At 51.4% G+C, this 19,479-nt stretch overlaps 1 protein-coding gene and 1 long non-coding RNA gene across 2 annotated transcripts in view; both read left to right on the plus strand.

Moving 5' to 3' along the window:
• The window catches only part of TICRR (TOPBP1 interacting checkpoint and replication regulator), a 33,010-nt gene extending 20,730 nt beyond the window's left edge, over positions 1 to 12,280 (plus strand). The window contains exons 16-22 of the mRNA XM_090263750.1: positions 1,255 to 1,345; positions 2,285 to 2,337; positions 3,040 to 3,174; positions 4,025 to 4,182; positions 7,695 to 9,729; positions 9,826 to 9,951; positions 10,542 to 12,280. Of these exons, the coding sequence (XP_090119876.1) occupies positions 1,255 to 1,345; positions 2,285 to 2,337; positions 3,040 to 3,174; positions 4,025 to 4,182; positions 7,695 to 9,729; positions 9,826 to 9,951; positions 10,542 to 10,654 (2,711 nt within the window). The 3' untranslated portion in view covers positions 10,655 to 12,280. The remainder of the gene's footprint in view (positions 1 to 1,254; positions 1,346 to 2,284; positions 2,338 to 3,039; positions 3,175 to 4,024; positions 4,183 to 7,694; positions 9,730 to 9,825; positions 9,952 to 10,541) is intronic.
• A 5,342-nt stretch (positions 12,281 to 17,622) lies between these two features.
• Positions 17,623 to 19,410, plus strand: LOC149992083 (uncharacterized). Its single transcript, XR_016508488.1, has 3 exons — positions 17,623 to 18,419; positions 18,572 to 18,716; positions 18,860 to 19,410. It is a non-coding gene; the product is annotated as an uncharacterized LOC149992083 (long non-coding RNA).
• The last annotated feature ends 69 nt before the right edge of the window (positions 19,411 to 19,479 follow it).

Raw genomic sequence — 19,479 nt, forward strand, 5'->3', positions numbered from 1 at the left:
ATCTGATGCAGTACACCTACTGAGAGGTTTTTCCACCGCTCACGTTTCTTTGTTGGTCTCTGTTATTGTTCTGTGTGTTGCTGAGAGTGGGGTGCTCAGGCCTCTGGCCCTTACTGTGTACTTACCTGTCTCTCCCTTCAGTCCTGTGGGTGCTTGCGCCCGACACTGCGGGGCTCTGTGCTTCGGCATGTATGTGGTTGTAATTATTATATCTGCCTGGATGGACTGAACTTATTATGGATATGCTAACATCTGTTTGATCTGACAGTCACGTAGCCACCCCAGCTCTAAAGTATCTTTTTCTGTTCTTTTACTTGCATCCTCCTTCTGTCTTTGGATCTGAAGGGAGCGTTACAGACAGCATCTCCTTGGATCGTACTTTCCTTTAACCTGTCTGCTAACGTTCAGGGGCTCGCGGTTTTCCCGTGTGAGCTTTTGGTCAGCCGGTGTCTGCAGCTCTTCCACTTACAAGTGCTGGCTATTTCCGTGGGTGCCCTGGGTGAGTTCTGAGCCCGGGCAGACAGAGACAGGCATTTTCCAGGGAACTGCCAGACAGGCCAAGTGTGGCGGTGACCTGGGGTGGGGCTCCTGGCTGTTGGTTCTCACGGTTACCTCGGGGCAGGAAGAGGACTCTGGAGCAAGTTCAGGTTCCACAAAGCTTGCTATTCTTACTGAGATTTCGACATTTTTTGTTGAGTAAATAATCCCTGGATTGTTGCAGATTGGTTAATTTCCAGAATCTGGAAAAGTTGGTTCCGGCCTTTCCTTTTATGGAGGAGAGGGTTTTTAGGGGTCCTCGCTCCACCTTCCTGCGGACACCGCTCTTCCTTCTAGTCCCTCTTAACTCTGTGCCATGAGTAGCTGGGCTCCCCGCTCTACTGAGAACAGGTATGCCCACTACATTTATCTTAACATTAAGTGTTGTAGCGTTCGCATGGCATGTCAGTGTTTTCACACACTATTTTATTTAATCCTAAGTACAGGAGCCACCGACAGAAGTGTTAGCCCTACTAAGTGAGCACAGCTCATTTCTCAGGACTGCGTATTTTATGGAAATTTCATGTTTCGTATGGGCTTATTTATTACGTAACCTCTAAAAGAGTTGATAAACTGTCATGTTGACTGATGGTCAGACCTGAGTCCAGAGACCCTGACATCCCCTCCAGCCACGTATTAAGCCATAGACAAGGCCAGCTCGCCCCAGGCCTTGCCGCCGCTTCTGAAGGAGTGAAGTGCGTGCTGCTTCCATCACAGGTCACCGCAGACTGCTGACGAGGAGCGTGGCCGAGACTCCGGAGCACAAGCAGGTGTCCAGGAGGCTGCTGCACAGACAGGTCAAGGGCAGGTGAGTGACATCTCTGTGCAGCTCCGTCATATACCAGACACGTCTCATACCTCCTCGTGAGCTTCATGACTCAAATATCTGTATTTCTGTATTTCCTATAACCAAAGAGCATTCTTTAAGCTCTCTGACGGCTGGAGAACCTGCAGGAGGAGCTCTGTTCTGGCCTCGTTCACCTGGCGTAATTGTCTTGAAGTTTATCCATGTATCAGCAGCTCCTCCCTTTGTATTACTGAGTAATATTCTGCTGAACGGATAGTCTACAATTTTAAAATCTCTTCACATACTGATGCAGGGAAGGCCAGGCAAGGCTAGAGTCTAGGACCCCACCTCCCTATGCTGCCAGGGACCTCGGTTTTCCATAGTGGTTGCTTGGGGCAGGGCAGGTCTTGTCTGAAAGTTTCTGCCTCGCTTGACCGCCCCTTTCCTAGTTCTCTGATGAGAGAGCCAGCTTTCCCGAGGGCACTTTTTGGTGTGTTCAAGTTATCAGCTTCTTCAGCACCTAATCCGGGATCTCTGAAGCACAAAGAAAATTCTGGGAGCTCACCACCCTGTCCCTGGGGGCCTGCGTCCCAGCCAGGCTGCCTGGTCTCTTCCATCTTTGAGAGTCTGCCTTCCATGGGCCTCACATAGCGACCAGGGTGTCAAGCTGTGCCTCTCAGGAGGACTAGGGAGAGGACGTCCCCTGGATCTCATCAAGGCTCTGCCTTGTCACTGGGTGTATGGGTTTCACACACTGCTGCATGTTTATCTTCAAGCTAAGTTACAAGAAAAAAAATGTTCTAACTCTTGCCAGTAGTGTCCGAGAGTGCCCACACTGGAGTTGTAACACTCTGTGGTCTTTGTTACCTGTGGGGTGAGAAGCTGGGTCTCTTTTGTGTATGTGATTGTGAATTCGTTATGGGTGACTCCGAAGGGTCCTTGTGCTTTTTATTCCTCTAGATCCTCTGATCCTGGTCCTGATATTGTTGTTGTTGAAGAGTCCCCGGAGAAAGGTATTACTTGCATTTGTTGTGGGGTTTGGGGCTGTTTCATCTGCTTGCGGTGACGCCTTTCTGTGCCGGTGGCTTTGCTCAGCATGTCCTAAGGTGTTTGACAGACGCGGTGACGGCTCTGGCCCATGCATATATTGGTAACGCCAACTGGAGAATGGGCTCTTTCCAAAATATATGTGACAGTTTCCAAAAACTAACTTTTTTTTTTTAATCAAGAAATTTATGTTTATTGTAGAAAAATAAGGAAGTATAGAGAAGTCAAAATTTTAATAATCACTTGGTAATCCTATAACTCAGAACATTTACTCTGTTTACATTTTCGCTTTAACAATATTGTTACAGGTAATATTCTATAAAAATATATGTAATATACACATGAAAACTACAGTTTTTAAATTAAAATTGTTTTTGCAAAAGACACAATACTATACTTCACATGTTTTTCACTTCACCTCATCCATCATAGTGGCAGTTCATGATACTGTCTGGAGGTGAAAGAGTGGTGGCTTGCTGGTTTTTTTTGTGCCTTGTTGGGGACATCTGTCAAACCCTCTTATCTTGTTATAATAATTAACTCTAAACAACAATTAAGTCAAATTTATATCCTATATTTGGTATAACATAAATTTTACTCATTTCATATATGGGAAATGGCAGGCTTGCATTTCTCCCTGGTTGCTAAGTGTGGTTCTGGTTTTGTAGAAATAAGTTTGAGAAGGAGTCCTCGAATCAAGCAGCTGTCATTCAGCAGGACGAATTCTGGTCCCTTCTATCCTGTGCCTCAGCCGAAGTCACGAAGTGAGCGAAGGGTTCACTCATTTCAGCAAAGCAGGCCAGGTAACAGACTTTCCAGCCTGTCTCCAGCAGTTCACGCAAACCCCATTGGGAGTACTTCTGGAAAAAGAAGTATGAGATCTGACCTTTTGTTTGTTCACATTGTAGGATTAGATTAGGTACAGTGACCCCACACTTATCATGGGTATTACATTCTAGACCCCCCTGCGATAGGTGAAAACCCGCGAAGTAGGAACCTTACATTTATTTTAGTATTTACTGTACAGTACCACAAAATCCCGCAATATAGCAAAAAATCCACGATAAATAATTAAATATAATATTTTTTTAAATCCCACAATACAGTGAGGCCGCGATAAGTGAACCGCGATATAGAGAGGGGCTACTGTATATATATATGAGGTTCAAGGTGATGACCAGACAAACAATCCTGGGTCTTAGTTGTCACGTGATCCTTTTGGATTCTCAGAGCTGGCCACCCACACTCTTCTTACCCTACATTTATCAAAGAGGAATTTACCTGTGATTTCCAGACTCAATTCATCCCACACAAAAGTGTCCCAGTGGAAGGCTCTGTTGATCCATATGTCCTTTACTCCTTTCTCCATCGTTGGCTAGGATCATCAGAAAAGTGTTTTCATAATCACAAATTGAAATTATCTTAGTTGCCTACATTTCTTAACATAGTAAATGGAGCAAACTGCAGTCTTAATGAATGAAGTTCAGGATGTGAGAGGCTTTAGTGGTTGCTCACATTATTAGGTGGGGCTGTCCCGCTTGTTCTTGCCAATAATAATTGACTTAAATTTCCATATGCACTGGCTGTTCTATTCCTGTTCAAAGGGGAGAAACTGAAAATGACTTAAATGTTCTAAATTTTTTTGACTTGCAGACCGAAGACAAAATTCTACTATCCAAAGTATTCAGTCTCCACAAAAGCTTCTTTTGGGGGAAGTGTCTCAGATGGGCAGTCCGTTGGAAAAGGACTCAGCTCAGGATACAAGGCCTTCAAGAAACGAATTGGCTTCGAGGATGCTTCCAGCCTATAAGGTAGTACATTTCTCTACTGCTTCATTGCTGACTCTGGAGACAGAGGCCTAACTACAAACATCACACACTCCCCTAGTCTAGCCTAGCCTAGCACAGCATAGCCTGCCTTGGCTCCGCGGCCGGCACTAGTGAGAGAGGCCTGCCTGCCAACCTCACACTCTGGTCTAGTCTACTCTAGTCTGGCATGGTCTAGCCTGGCCGCCTCCAGTCTCGCCTGTTCTAGTCTCAGTGGGATGTAGCCGCAAGGGGACGTTAGTGTGCGGAGCTGGGGGGCAGCTAGAGGTGTAAGGGAGACTGGGCAGCTGGGGAGAAGCTGAAGCAGGGAGCAGTATGGGGAACTAACGGGTGAGAGGGGCGAGCTGAAGTGGGGAGCCACGGGTGTAGCTAGACTGGGGAGTAAGAGAGAGAAGCTAGTGGGGTGAGCTTGAGTGAGGAACTAGATGGGAGATAGAGGGGGAGCTTGGAGCAAGTTAGGGGTTGAGCTGGGATGGGGAGCGGGAGCGTGGAGAGAGCGGAGAGGGAGGTCAGAGGGGCCGGAAAGAGCGGGGAGCTGAGGGGACAGCTGGTGTGGGAGCCAGTGGGTTGAACTAAGGGCTGAGCTGAGCAGGTAGCTGGAGAGGGGAGCCGGGGGAGAGGTAGACTGGGGAACTAAGGGGCAGGTTCAAGGGGTGAACTAGAGTAGGGAGCTAGGGAGAGCTGACCACTACCCATACCCCTGACCCTGACCCTAGCCCTCTAGCCCTCTAGCCCTAGCCCTAGCCCTAGCCCTAGCCCTACAGTGTACCTGGTGACCTTCACTTTGATGTAACTCCCATAGTTTCCCACAGGACGGCAGCACAGAGACAGGGAGCCACAGCCGGCAATAGTACTGAAAGATACAGAAGAGTTTCCCTGGAGCATACAGTAGCAAGCAAGCAGGTTTAGTTCAGTGAAGTAAATGGCTGCCTGGGAATCCCAGAGCCTGGGGTACGAATTACTGTGAAGTGTTACAGTTTGTTTTGGCCTCCGGTCCAATTTTAAGTAAAGTACAGGAAGCCTATTGGACTTCCTCACTGACATCTGTCATCATCCCCCAAAATATTTTAAGTCAAAATGACCTTGCACTACCTATAGCAGATGTAGAGGGACATGCACGACAAAGAAGGAAAGGATGTAGGCAATGAAAGCAGAAAACAAGAACGCTAAGCCCATTAAAGATAGCCTATTAACGTTAAAAACATAAGCCTATGAAGGATAAGCCTATTAACGATAAAAAGATGATCTTCGTAACAATAAAGAGATAAGCCTATTAACCCTCAGCTCATTAATGCTAAAACTCTTAACCCTAAGACTGACCCCGACCCTTGACCCTAGCCTAATAGCCCTATAGCCCTAAACCCTACAACGTACCTCATGAGCTTCACTTAGATGTAATTCCCAGACTTTCCCACAGGAGGGCAGCACAGAGACAGACAGGGAGCCACAGCAGGCAAGTGGGGACTTTCACTTAGATGTAATTCCCACAGTTACCCACAAGAGGGCAGCACAGAGATAGGCAGGGAGCCAGAACAGACAACAGTACTGTAGTGACATGAACGAAAAAGGAAAAAATGTAGGCGATGGAAGGAGAAACAGGAATGATAAACCTATTAACGCTAGGCCTATTAAACCTCAATTCATTAATAGTAAACCTATTAAACCTAAGCCTTACCCGACCCCTGACCTTGATCTTGACCCTAGCCTTCTAGCCCTAGCCCTAACCCTACAGATGTAATTCCCACAGGTCCCCACAGGAGGTCAGCACTGAGACAGACAGGGAGCCACAGCCGGCAACAGGACTGACAGATACTGAAGAGTTCCTCTGGAGCGCACAGTAGCAGCTAACTCTATTAACCCTAAACTTATTAACACTAAGTCTATTTCCGATAAGTCTGTTATCACTAAGCCTGACCTCAACCCCTGACCCTAGCCCTCTAGCCCTAAGCCTACAATGTACCTGGTGACCTTCACTTAGATGTAATTCCCAGAGTTTCCCACAGGAGGGCAGCACTGAGACAGGGAGCCACAGCTGGCAACAGAACTGACAGATTAACTGAAGAGTTCCTCTGGAGCCTCCAGTAGCAAGCACAGCAGATTTAGCTCAGTGGGGGTAAGCGGCTGCCTAGGAGCCTCGGGTTCGATTCACGGTTAGGTATTACAGTCTGTTTTGGCCTCTTGGAACTCTCACCGACATCTGTCATCAGCCCCCTCTCTTTTTAAATTTAGAATGACCCTACACTACCTATGGCAGAAGTAGAGTGACGTAGGCAACGGAAGGGGAAAACAGGAATGCTAAGCCTATTAATGCCAAGCCTATTAACGATGAAAAGATAAGCCTATTAACCCTAAGCCCGACCCCGACTGCAGACCCTGACCGTAGCCCCCTAGCCCCAACCCTACAATGTACCTAGTGACCTACACTTATATATAATTCCCAGCACAGAGACAGACAGGGAGCCGCAGCTGGCTACAGTACTGACGGGTACTGAAGAGTTCCTCTGGACCGTACAGTAGTAAGCAGAGCGGGTTTGGCTCAGTGGGTTAAGCGGCTGCCTGGGAGCCCCAGGGCCTCGGGTTCGGATCACGGTTGGGTGTTACAGTGGGAGGCCCGGGGTCTCGGGTCCGAGTCGCGGTTAGGTGTTAAAAACTGTTTTGGCCTTCTGCACTTTTTCACTGGCATCTGGCATAGCCTCCTCTCTTTTTTATTTAAGAATGACCCTACCCTACCCAGGGCAGAAGTAGAGTGGGTGCATGTCGGAGAAGGGAGGGATATACCTAATCGACAGTTCAGGCTCCCACCCATTGGCAGGTTGGACAGCGGGGTGTGTGGGTGAGAGCTGGGCCGGCTGCCGGGCCTCGCCGCGCTGGTTAGACCCCCAGACTCCGGCCTTGGCTTCCCTGGGCCTCCGACACTCACTGGCGGCGTCAGAGCTGGGGCTGCTGCCTTTTGACTGACCGCTCGACAAAGTAAACTCAGCCCTTCGTCACCCCACCACCTTATATAGGCCCGGAGTGAAGCAGCTCCCATTGGTCAGAGCCCTGCAAACGCAGGGAAGCCGGGGCGGGGCCGTGGATGCACAGGCCGGCCCAATGAGGGGCCCGTTTATGGCCTTCACCTGCGCGTGCGGCCCCTCTGGGCCGGTCTCTGTGTGGTGCCGCTGCCTTTCCTGCTGCTTGTCCACGTTCCTGTCCTTTCTCCGGGGCAGGTGGTGGTCCCAGTCTTTAGGGGTCCTGTGGCGTCTGGGGGCCCATCGGGAGCGGCGAGGCTCAGCAGCTGGCCCCTTGCAGAGAGATGCCTTCACCTCTGCAAGTACCGGGGGGGTCAAAGTGCATTTCTACCCCCGCTACGAAACTCACACTTAGTGTGCTGGGACAGACGTGCGCTCTGCATAGTCTCCCACTGGCCTTTCTCCTCGTTTTCGGGGTTCCTACAGCCATCCGGAAAGGGCGCTGGGCCTCGTGATCAGGTACTTACATGAGCACTTTCCTGCCAGACTCCTACGAAGAGTTTTTGGAAATCTGCTAGCTCTTCTGACGCTCCATCCAGAATACTCCCACTAACACCGCAGACCCCGCCTGCGACCCGCAGCCTCGCTCGACAGACCGTCTTCCAGGCCTCTCACGGTTCCTCGGCGCGTAGCTGCGATCCGCCCTCTCCGCCCAAAGTCACTGCACAGAAAGGACGTGCCCTGCCAGAAAGAGGTTCCTCTCCACCTGGGGACAAATGCAGAACTCCCACCAGGCCACGTGGTCAGCCACTTGGGTTTTTGCAGAATTCTCCCTGGTCACGTGCAGAGAATGCCAGTCCAGGAAGCACCTGTGGGCTGGCCGCCTCCCACACCAGGCCTGGGAGTGTGAGTACCAGAAGGTGGTCTCTTAGGTCGCCCCCCCGAGCAGCAGCGGTCCCCGTGGGCACCCCTCCCTACCAGGAACACCAGCTTCCCTGTGTGCTCAGAACCTCTCAGGGTGAGGAGCCAGCCCAGAAACAGAAGGTCACAGGTGGCAGAACCCCAGGGGTACCCAGGGACACACCCATGATGTGTTCCCCACCGGTGTCTCCAGGGGAGCCCCTGCCCTCTCCTAACTGTGGTGTTTCCCAGCGCCCACTTGGGAAATCTCCGGCAGAGTCTCCTGTTCCTAGAGAACTGGATCAGAAAGCGCCCCAAAAACCGTCAAGCGTAGCTGCGCCTCCCCCCCATCCTCCTCCTCCAGCCCCCCACAGAGCCTCTCACAGTACTAACCCCAAAGTCATGCCCCGTCTGCGCCCTCGTCAGATCAGAAGAAGGGACAGGGGGACCTCCAATCAACAGGGGCACTTTGCCGGGGGTGAGCCCAGCCCCTGGGCTGCTCCTGCAGTTGGCGCCACTGACCACCCTGCTGCTGTCACCGACACTGGGAAGTGCCGAAAGGCCGTAGGCCCCTCCTCTCAGCCTCCTGCAAGGCACCGTGACCTTGGGCCTGGCTTCAGCAGTGACTGGCGCTGTTCCTGTACTTTGTTCATCTCAGGGGACTCGGAGCACCTCCCTCTCCTGGGAGAAGCTGAGTGCCATGGCGCCAAGGACCAGGAAAGCAGAGCTCCCCTGGCTGTAGGGGCGGGGTTGGGGACGGTGGCTGCCAATGAGAGGCCTCTGTCTCCCCTTGGGAACCCCCTATCTCCTCCTCGCTCTGGGCCCTGCTCTCCCCCGACACCGCCCTGCATGCTGCCCTGTTCTGGACACAGAGCGCAGCGTCCAGCAGCCCCTGCCGAGCCGCAGACCTACGAGGTGGAGCTGGAGATGCAAGCTTCAGGCCTACCCAAGCTCCGAATTAAAAAGAGAGATGCCAGCCCTCGTTCAGAAGCTAAACCCCTAAGGAGGGCCCAGAGCGTCCCCCCTGGTCTTGGCGTGCCCAGGGGCAGCAAGTCCTGCAAACCTGAAGCCACCTGTCTGTCACTCCCCTGCCCATGCCCCTCACACAGCAGCCCTGGAAAGAGCAGCAGACAAACCTACATCTGCCGGTCCTGTACTCCCACCTGCTGCCCCCCCAGCACCCCTGGTCCGTTTCAGACAGACGTGGGGGTTCCTTGGACACCATCTCCCAAACACAGTGGGAAGACAACTCCTGACACCATTAAGGACTGGCCCCGCCGGAAGAGGGCACACTGCAGCCCGGGCGCCACCACTGCAGGGAAGGGCACAGACCTTTCTGCAGGTGAGTCGCTGCTTGGGCCGGAGGGCAAGGAGCCCAGCCTCGAACTCAGCATCAGCATGTCTCCCCTCCTGGGGGACTTCGAGCTTGAGGGGGTGTGTCAGCTGCCAGACCAGTCCCCTCCCGGAGACGGGGTGTCAAAGGCTGAGGAAGCCTCCTGGGGACAGTTTGGGTTGGGTCCCAGGAAGAGACTCCTTTCTGCTGAGGAAGAGGCCGAGTGTGAAGCCAAGAGGGTCTGTGACAAGCTGAGAGAAGACTCAGAGGTCAGTCAGAGCAAGGAGAGGCCCCCAAGGACGACAGTGCAGCCCTCTGCTGTGGGGGGTGACGAGGCACTGGTTTCAGGTGAGTTCACCGACCAAGCTTGGCCGGGAGGCCTTGAGGAGGCTCAGGCTCCTCTGTGGGCCTGAAGGGCAGTGCTGACCGCATGTCGTTCTATAGGGTCCACTCCACCGCCCAGCCGTGCCCCGCGAGGCGGCCTGTCTGCTGGCGGGCTCCAGGCTCTGACCCAGTCTCCTCTGCTGTTACCAGGGAAGACATCCTCCTCGAAGTGCAAGGGCACCACAGGTAATTGGTGCCAGGTCCTGGGTGATAGCTCAGGGCCAGGCAGCTGAATCGGGGAGGACTCAGGGCTGTGATTACGGGCCAGTCAGCTTTGTCCCTGCAGACTGGCGCTACACCCACCCTCGGGAAATGCCACATTAGAATTCTTGTGTATTTGAACAGAAACCCAACAAGATCCTACCAGAATACTTAAGGTCCTTGAGTCAGTGACACCGAAGGTCACACAGTGTAGTCCCTGGACTCTGGACACAGGTTCAGAGTTGGCCATTTCCTCCACGTGTTTCTGTATGTTCCATCTGACACGGGTTGGAGGGTGTCTGTCTTTCCAGATCTTAAGAGCAGTGCAGGAGGTGGGAGCCTTTGATGGGTCTCTTCCCTCAAGACCACGATAGAAAGCAGGTAAAATGGCAAAAGAGCCCGCAGACCTTAGAAAGATCATGTAGGTGGTTGGCTGCAGTACAGCAGGTCCTTCACTGAGTGTGCCTGACGGCGCTGCAGGCGGGAGAACGGCCTCCTGTGTAACCGTCCGCAGTCCTAGCCCATTTTCTTTGGCTGCGTCCTTAGCCATCCCCTGTGCGTCTGCCTTTTTCTAGATGAGGACGTGGATGTATTGCACCCAACAGCTGAGGAATCACCCTTCAGCCGAGCATTTTCCAAGAGACGCTCCATCAGCAGGACTTACTCACGGAAGAAGCTGATTAGCTAGTGAGGGTGGAAGTGGCCAGGGGACGTAGGACCACGGACACTGCAGAGCTCGTCCAGAGCCCCGCTTCCCTGGCAGAAGACTCTGGGCGCGCCGGTGCTGCAGGCGTGTCCCGTAACGGACTCCAGCAGACTCCGCTCCCCTGTGCTGGGCTTGCCCACACAGCGGCATAATGGACTTCTGGGAACTGAGAGGGTCTGAAAAATGAAGGTAGGACCACCCCACGGGCATAGAGAAAGCAGGTCCTGGCCCAAGCCTGCACCCCCAGCCCTGGCCCCTGGTTGGGCCCCTGGTGTGTAACTCAGAGGCAGCCTGGAAGTCCGGAGCCAGACAAGCACCTCCAAGACCAGGATCCCCCTCCAGCACCACCCTGACCGTGACCATGCCAAGTCAGGACAACGCTGCCTCCTGTGCAGTGGGTCTCTTGTGAAGCCTGCTATAAGGCTGGGACCCCGAGACAGGGGCAGGTGGCAGAATAAACGTTTTAATTTTCTGTAACAATAACTTTATTATCTGACTACTTAGCTGCGGGTGCATTGCTGTTTGCTGCTCAGCCTGAGCTTCACTGTCCGTGGCCCAGCTCAGTGCCCCAAGAGCCAGTCCCCAGCACAGTCCTTGCCAACCGCAGGGTGACTCACTGGGTGGGAATGGGCCAGCCTGCTGTCAAGTCCTGGCGAGCGGCTGGTCCGGACCTGTCCAACGGCCTCTGAGTGACTTCCAGACCTGTTGTGTTCCCAGCCCTGATTCTTGCTATTGTCAGTCAAACTGGGAAATCCGAGTCTTTCCAAGAACATGACTTTCCTTCCATTTGCCTTGAAGCGTCCACCTGCCTAGAGGTGGGAGAGGAGACACGGGGCTGGGAAATATTCAGGTTTCCTGTCATGCATCATTGCTTTGCAACTGGGGTGTGTCCTGCAATGAATAGCTATTGGCTAGGCAACGGTCTTGGTATGGTTGTCATGCTCCATATGTGTGCACACGTGGTCAGAAAACATGTTAACACCTGCAAGACCTTTAAAAGGCTGCGGAGACACAGGACGGGTGTCAGCAATTTGGAAAGGAATCCCAGCGGCAGTGGAAGATGGATCTCTTAGTCCCTGGGGTGAGAGTCAATAACTCTTGTCCTTATTTTTATTTTTCAGATTTTATTTATTTCTTTTTAGAGAGAGGGGGCGGGAGGGAGAGAAACATCCGTGAGACATTGACATCAATTGGTTTGCCTCTCGCATGAGCCCCAACCCCCCGCATGTACCTTGACTAGGAATCAAGCTGGCGACTTTCTGCTTTACGGGACGTACCCAACCCCCTGAGCCACATGGATCGGGACAAGCCAACCACACTCTTGGGGCACAGGCAGCACTGAGGAGAAAGACTTGACCTTCACTAACTCTGAGTTGAGAAGAGATTCCAAAGAATCCTTTTCCTGCCTCAGTCTCTTCCATGAAGAAGCTTTAGGGACACTTCCCAGTTCATTGCATGGCGGTTTGCCTTCTTTACCCGTGCACAGGAGGGAGATGTGATAAAAATGTGTCTGAAGAAGCCTGAAAGGGCTCTCTCAGTAAGTACACACCAAAATTTTAAGTGATAGGAAAGCATTGTTCCTAACTTAATTGGCAGCCTGCTTCCCCCCCCCCCTTGGCAGTACCTAAAATAACACTGCATCTTATGACTGATGGCATTCATTTCCATGAAGTGCAAAATTATAGAACGAGTGAGGAGAGAAAGAAGGAATTAATACCCAGCTTCTGACATTGAAAATAGCATCACGCAGCCAGACAGCAGTCTTGCAAATCGGGTGTCTGTCTTACAAGAAGCGCTCCTGCATTATTTTCTTTGGGTCCTAGGCACCCTTGCAACAGCCTGTTCTATAGGCTGTCAACAGCCAAGCCCAGAGGACTCAGGCTGCAGGCTCCCCGCGAAGTGGAGAAGGCAATCATCGCGCTCTGAAAGGCAGGCCACCGGCTTGCTGGCTGGCACTGGAGGGGCATGTGACAGAGCCCTGGGGCACGTGAAGGAGGAGGAGGGGAGCAAGTTGGGGGGACTGAGACCCACGCTAGTGACACCTGTGATGGAGAGGGCCCTGCGTCTCTCCGCTCGGAGCTCCTGGAGGCGGCCACCCCGGCATAGGTGGAGGGGCCACGTTTCTGCATCTGAGCCCCTGCAGCATCCCCGTGTGTGGGCGGCATCCTGGCGTGGCAGAGAGGGAGCCCTGCACTTGTTGGAGAGGATCGCCGTATATGACGTCACCCCAGATTCAGAAGGGCCCTGAGCACACCCTCAGCCCGAGACCCCGCGTGTCCTTCCCGCTCCGTCTGCTTCACTCCCAGTCACCATCTGGACAGGAGTGGAAGACTCACCCCAGTTTCTTAAAGAGACTGAACCTTGCCTGTAAGGACTATTGCATGGGACGAAGACTTAAAAGGTAATTTTTTCTCCCCACACTGGCCGGAGGCGAGGATGTGAGAAAACCAGAATCAGTGAAAGAGCTACAGGTTTCCGTCACACCCCACATACAGTGGCGTCGCCTTTTGAGACCTGCTCGTGTGTGAGAAGGGAAGCTGGGGCCCGTCTTCCATATACGGCAGTGAGAGAGCGGTTAGCAAGTTAGTCTGCGTGCAGATAGTGTCATTTTACCCAGTTATTAAAATGACCTTTGTGAACTAATTATGCAGTAAGTGGAATCAGGGAATAAATGTGTACATACTGGAAGGTCTCAGCGATATGTGAAAATATAAGGCAGTGCACGGAAGTGTTAACGATAGTCAGTTTGAACGGAGGAGTCTTGGTGATTTTCCTTCTTTGCGCCCTTCTGTGTTTCCCAAGTTTTCTACAGTGAGTACAGAGATCTAAAACAAAGCCTAACATAGCTGTCACTCAGACTGTGCCTTCGCGTGGAGGCTCCCACTGGGCAGAGAGCAGCCTGCCTGGGAAGGCCAGCATCCTTATGCCCTACATCCTAAAGGTTTATTGTCACTCCAAGGGCTCTGATTGGTCTGGAAGAGATAGATACATCTATAAAAATAAGGGTAGGAGCCATGGCCCGCGTGGCTCAGTTGGTCGAGCATCAGCCCGTGAACTGAAAGGTTTCAAGGTCGCCGGTTCAATTCCCAGTCAGAGCCCATGCCTGGGTTGCAGGTGGTTTGGTCCCCCATTGGGGTGCATGCGAGAGGCAGCCAATCAACATTTCTCTCCTTCTCTATCCCCTTTTCCCCTTCCATAAAATAAATAAATAAATAAATAAATGTATTTTAAAAATAAGTGCAAGAGGGAAAACCAAGGTCAAATTAAGAAGGACAAAGGGGAGCTAGCCCTGTCAGTGATTGGAAAATCTCAGAGAACTGCGTGGACACACGAGTGGACCAGGATAAAAAAAAAAAACAAAACAAGAAATGTTGGCAAGTAGAGTAGCCATGTGGTTTTTAAACAGGACTTGACAAAGATGGCATTTCAAACGACCTTTCAGGAAGGCAGTTAGCTCTGGCTGTGACTCGTTGCGGCGGGGTCAGGGGGAGCACCTAGAGGTGAACAAACATCGGCCAGTATTTGGTGACTGTGGACGGCATGGCTTCCGTGCATGCTCATTGTCATGAATAAAACATACAAACAACACAGGAGTTCCTTTTCTCATATCCTCCTCAACTCGGAGCTTTATTAGTTTTTCAGTCCTCCCTAAAATAACGTTATTTCTGTGATGTTTTAATTTGCATCTCTCTGATTACAACTGAGATTGAATATTAACATGTTACCACAGTTTAAAAAATAAACTCGTTTTTAATTGAAAAAGTAATTCACGTACATGGTAAAATTATCCAACGGCATAAAAGGATACGCTATGAAACATTCCCGCCCTGGAGCCCCGGTCCCTGAGGCCACCACATCAGCTTCTTGTTCCTCCTTCCAGAAATATTATGTACGTAAAGAAGCACATTGTGCAGGAGGAAGTGCATTTATGTACATCTGAGAACATCTTTATTTTATTTTATTTTTTATCCTCACCTGAGGACATGCTTATGGATTTAAGAGAAGGGAGGGGGAGAGAGAGGGAGATAGCTGCCTCTCGCACGCACCCCAACCAGGGACCAAACCCGCAACCTAGGCATGTGCCCTGATCGGGAATTGAACCTGTGATCTTCTGGTTTGTGGGTTGATGCTCCAACCAACTGAGCCACACCAACCAGGGCCTGAGAACATGCTTTTAGAGTAAAATACAACTTCTGAGCCCTGCCTGCCGCTCAGACGTCATCTGGGCTGCTCCCTCCCCTGGCCACCACACTCCGGCTGGACCTGCGTCTGTGGCCCCCATCCCTGTGAGCTCTTTCCTGCCTCCGGTCCTCGTCTTGTACCCTGTTGCCTCAGCTCAAGTGGCACCTTGAGAGAAGTCTTCCGTGAGCCCCCGCTCTAAAGCAGACTCGTTGCCTCCAGTGTGTCCCTCTCCCGTGTCTGTCGCGTTTCCTTCCTAGCTTACACCACTGTCGGAAGTGACCTCGCTTCTGGGTTGTCTTATTTGTTCATGGCCTGGCTCCTCTACCAGCGTGGAAGCTTCCTGAGAGCTTGAATCTGAGCTGTTCTGTTTACCGCTGTTTCTCCAGTACCGAGGACAGTTCCTGGCATAAAGGAAGGGCTGGATTAATTCAGTCATCTCTGGGAGTCCAGGGCCACAGGGTCCAAGACTCCCCGGCAGGTACCAAAATCTGAGGATGCTCAAGTCCCTTGTATAAAATGCTGTGGTATTTGCATATAACCCAAGCACCTCCTCCTGTCTGCTTTAAGTCACCTCTAGTTTACTTACAATTCCTAATACAATGTAAATGCTATGTAAATAGCTGTGACACTATATTGTTTAGGGAATAATGACAAGGAAAAATGTCTGTACATGTTCAGCACAGATACAACCCTCATAGGCCTAACTAAATAGTACACGTCAGCAACAAAGTAACACTTTTTTTTCAAATATTTCTGATCTGGCCCTGGCAGGTGTGGGTCAGTGGACTGAGCACCAGCCTGCCACCCAAAGGGTAGCCAGTTCGATTCCCAGTCAGGGCACAAGCCTGGGTTGCAGGCCAGGTCCTCAGTTGGGGGCGCGTGAGAGGCAACCACATATTGATGTTGCTCTCCCTCTCTTTCTCCCTTCCTTTCCCTCTCTCTAAAAATAAATAAAATCTTTAAAAAAATATTTCTGATCTGCAATGCCCCGCGTCGATAGATTCTCTGCAGTCAGCCTTATTTTCACTCCCCTGGTCCTTCACCTCAGGTCCACGGCCCTGTGGCTTCTCTTGATCCCCCACAGCAGCCATGTGTTGGGAATTCCTTGGGTGTGTAACCTGATCCTCTAAGTGGTGGTGAGAACCAATTCTAGTTATGGGCCCGGAGTCCGTGAGTGGTGACTGGAGGCAGGGCTTAGGCAGATGACATCTTGCAAAGTCACCTGCTTCCAGGGGGGTCCCCACAATGTCTACAAAGTAGAGGAAGGGCTGTGTCTGCTGGCCAGGAGAGTTCAGGGGAATTTGGGGTTCAAGGTTTTCAGGCTCATCCACCTACCCAATGTCCCCACCCCAGGGCGCTAGTCATTCCCCAGCGAGGCCCTGGATTTGACAGGACATCTGTCAGAGCTGCACGTTCAGCCTTTGGTGGCAGCTCTGTCTCCCTCCAAGTCAGCTGCTGAGCCTGGCTCTTTGCAGTTTTCCCTGAGGCTACAGGAGATCTGAGTCTCCGTAAGGACTGCCGTAAATGCCCATGGCGTCTGTAGGTCCTTCAATTGGTTGTTAGCTACCCTGATCCTATCTATTTTTTTTTTTTAATTGATTTGAGGGAGAGGCAGGGAGAGAGAGAGAGAGAGGGAGGAAGGGAGGGAGGGGGTGAGAGAGAGGGAGAGAGATTGCTTTGTTATTCTGCTTATTTATACATTCACTGGTAGATTCTTGTACGTGCCCTGACTGGGGATTGAACCTGCAAGCCTAGCATATTAGGATGATGCTCTAACCAACTGAGGTAGCCAGCCAGGGCTTTCCTATCACTTACTTTTTAGCAAGATTTCCAGTGTTTTTAATAAAAGTCATCTTACTCAACGTTTGTTACCACTATCATGGCATCCATGCAAATCAAGTGCTACCGGCACTCCCTTTCCAGCTTAATTTCACCTGCGCCTCATGCCCAACAGCCAGTGATGAAGCCTTAATAATTTTTAAAGATTTTATTTATTTATTTTTAGAGAGAGGGGAAGAAAGGGAGAGAAACATCAATGTGGGGTTGCCTTTAGCATGCCCCCAACCCAGGCACGCGCCCTGACTTGGAATCAAACCAGCAACCCTTTGGTTCGCAGGTCGGCGCTCAATCCACTGAGCCGCACCAGCCAGGGCAGAAACCTTAATAATTTTGATGCCAAGGCTTATCACCACCCACTTGCTATTAGCAACAATGTCCCTTTTGCCATCAGCACAATAGGCGATCCCATTTCACAGTCCTATCCCGAGAGTCTTGCCATAAGACTCTTGGGACCAGGTGTCTCAGCGGGGCAAGTGGTGTAGTGTGGCCACGTGGTGCGGCACGGAGGGTGGCTTCTGCGTCTGCGTACAGCCTGTTGGAGCCTAAGCAGAGTGGTCACTACGACAGAGAGGCTGGGACAGGATGTCAAAGGATACGTGAGGAGGAGAGGCTCTGATGTGGCACGAAGCAATGTCAGACACAAAGGCGCATGGCAGATTTGCTTTCCAAACAAGGCGTGCCCTGTTTGCATGTATTGATGTCACATGATGGATAGGTTGCGTTCCTGTTCTGGCATCTTATTTTATGTTACACATTCTCTCCTGAGTGCTTCCTTTGTTTTGTGCCATTTGCTTTCTGCCGTGTGTGTGTGTGTGTGTGTGTGTGTGTGTGTGTGTGTGTGTGATTCAGGTCATTTCACTGCGTTTGTGGCATTTCACACTCTCGTTCTGGAACCACCAGCCTTGGTCAAGATAAGATGTGTCAGATGTGTCAGATACGCTACAATGTGATCTGACGCATGAGACCTCAGACTCCTCGCACGTACAGGCTCTGCCTTTGTTTTCCCGGTACATATCTGTGCCCTGCCAGGATCCTGATAAATTCTACGTCGCCCGATGCCCATTAGAGAGAAGAATAAATGTCGCTGTGTTTATAATTATACACACAGCTGTAGCGAGACAGTCCTGTAAGAGCTTCGATTTTGACAAGGGTTGGTGAGAACCAAGTCTGCTGCTTACAGTTCCACCTGTCTGATGAGGGGCGGGACTTCCTGCCACCGGGGTCAGGCTGTGTACGTTTCCCATCTGCTTTCTTCTCCAGTCCCCACGCAGCCTCAGTGCCAGGCTCTGCAGGACACGCTTCTACTGTGACAGGACCCCTTGTCCTGCTCCTTGGGGCCCCACCTTTGTGCCCAATACCAGGTGAGTCAGCATGGAGGACGCTAGGGCACTCTGACACCCAAACCAAAGGCAAAGACGGAGTTGTAGGTGGGAGAGACCACACACCAGGTAAACCTATTCCGTGCGGCCCGTGCTCATGGCCCCTCACATCATCTGGCACAGGATGGAGGAGAATTCCAGGCAAAAAGAGACAGTGACCTTCACGGATGGCACCCGAAGGGCCTTCCCTGTGAAGACGGGACAAAGCCACGTGCCCCTGTGAACACGTTGCTGGGGCCTCTGTAACCCCGTGCGTGGAACGGAGGGGCCCCCAGCCTGAGCTGTCTCTGTGCTGTGCCTGGTGGTCTGGAACTCAACACAGAAACGTCAGTAACCTACAAATATGGGTAAGAAATTCCCACCAAGTCCTGTTATTTTCCCCATGATGAGTCACACTTTTTAGGAAACAAAAAATCAAAACCTTTTTTAAAAGTGTTTGCTTGTTCTTAATTAATTAATTAAAGAAATTTTCACCTGAGGATATGCTTATTGATTTTAGAATGAGAGGAAGGGAGAGGGAGAGAAGCATTGATCAGTTGCCTCTGGGGACTGAACCCACAACCTAGGCTTGTGTCCTTCCCTGTGACTTTTCGGGGACAACGCTCCAACCAACTGGGCCACACTGGCCAGGGCTGCTTATTCTTGTAAGTTCCCTGTCTTGCTGGCGCCTGGTTTGCCCATCGTCCAGATGGGGTGAAAGTTGAATTCATTAAGATTTAAATTTGAATAGCCCCATGTGGCTCGTGGCTACCCTATGAAGCAGCCATGACCTGGTGCCATTTGACAGGACAGTTGGCACCACAGGAGGGAAGAGGAGGGGGACCCCCAGCCGTGTGCCTGTGACCAGCCTGGGGAGTTTTTGAGTTTGTTTTATAAAGCATTTTCATTGAGGTATGACTGACGTACAACAAGCCGTGAGTATTCAGTGTGTACAACCTGAGAGGCTGGAGACAAGTCAACACCCAGGAAACCCTCCCCACGGCTTATGCTGCAGTGTCAACCCTCTCAGTAAAAACTTAAGCATGTTAACCATGGGCCCCGTGCTGTAGAGCAGCTGCCCAGGCCTCGCCCCTCTTTATACCTGAACCTTTGTTCCCTTTGACTATTAAGTTGTTTCCCTGGCCCCTGGCCCCTGGCAACCAACTTTCCTCTCCCTGCTTCCATGGCTTTGACTGTTCTAGATTCCCTGTAGCCGGGTTTCTGCTGTCTGTGTCTTTCTGGGTCTGGTGTCCTTTGCTTCCAGGTTCATCCATGTTGTTGCATGTGGCCAGGTGTCCCTCCCTTTTAAGGCTGAATAATAATATTCCATTGTATGCATATACCACCTTTTTCTCTTTTATAATCTTTTATAATCCACGTACTCAGTGATGCACATGTAGGCAGCTGCCACGTCTGGGCTGATGTGAA

This window comes from Furipterus horrens, unplaced genomic scaffold (genome assembly GCF_987537825.1).
Source record: "Furipterus horrens unplaced genomic scaffold, mFurHor1.1.pri manual_scaffold_16, whole genome shotgun sequence".
In the NCBI taxonomy this organism is placed as follows: domain Eukaryota; kingdom Metazoa; phylum Chordata; class Mammalia; order Chiroptera; family Furipteridae; genus Furipterus; species Furipterus horrens.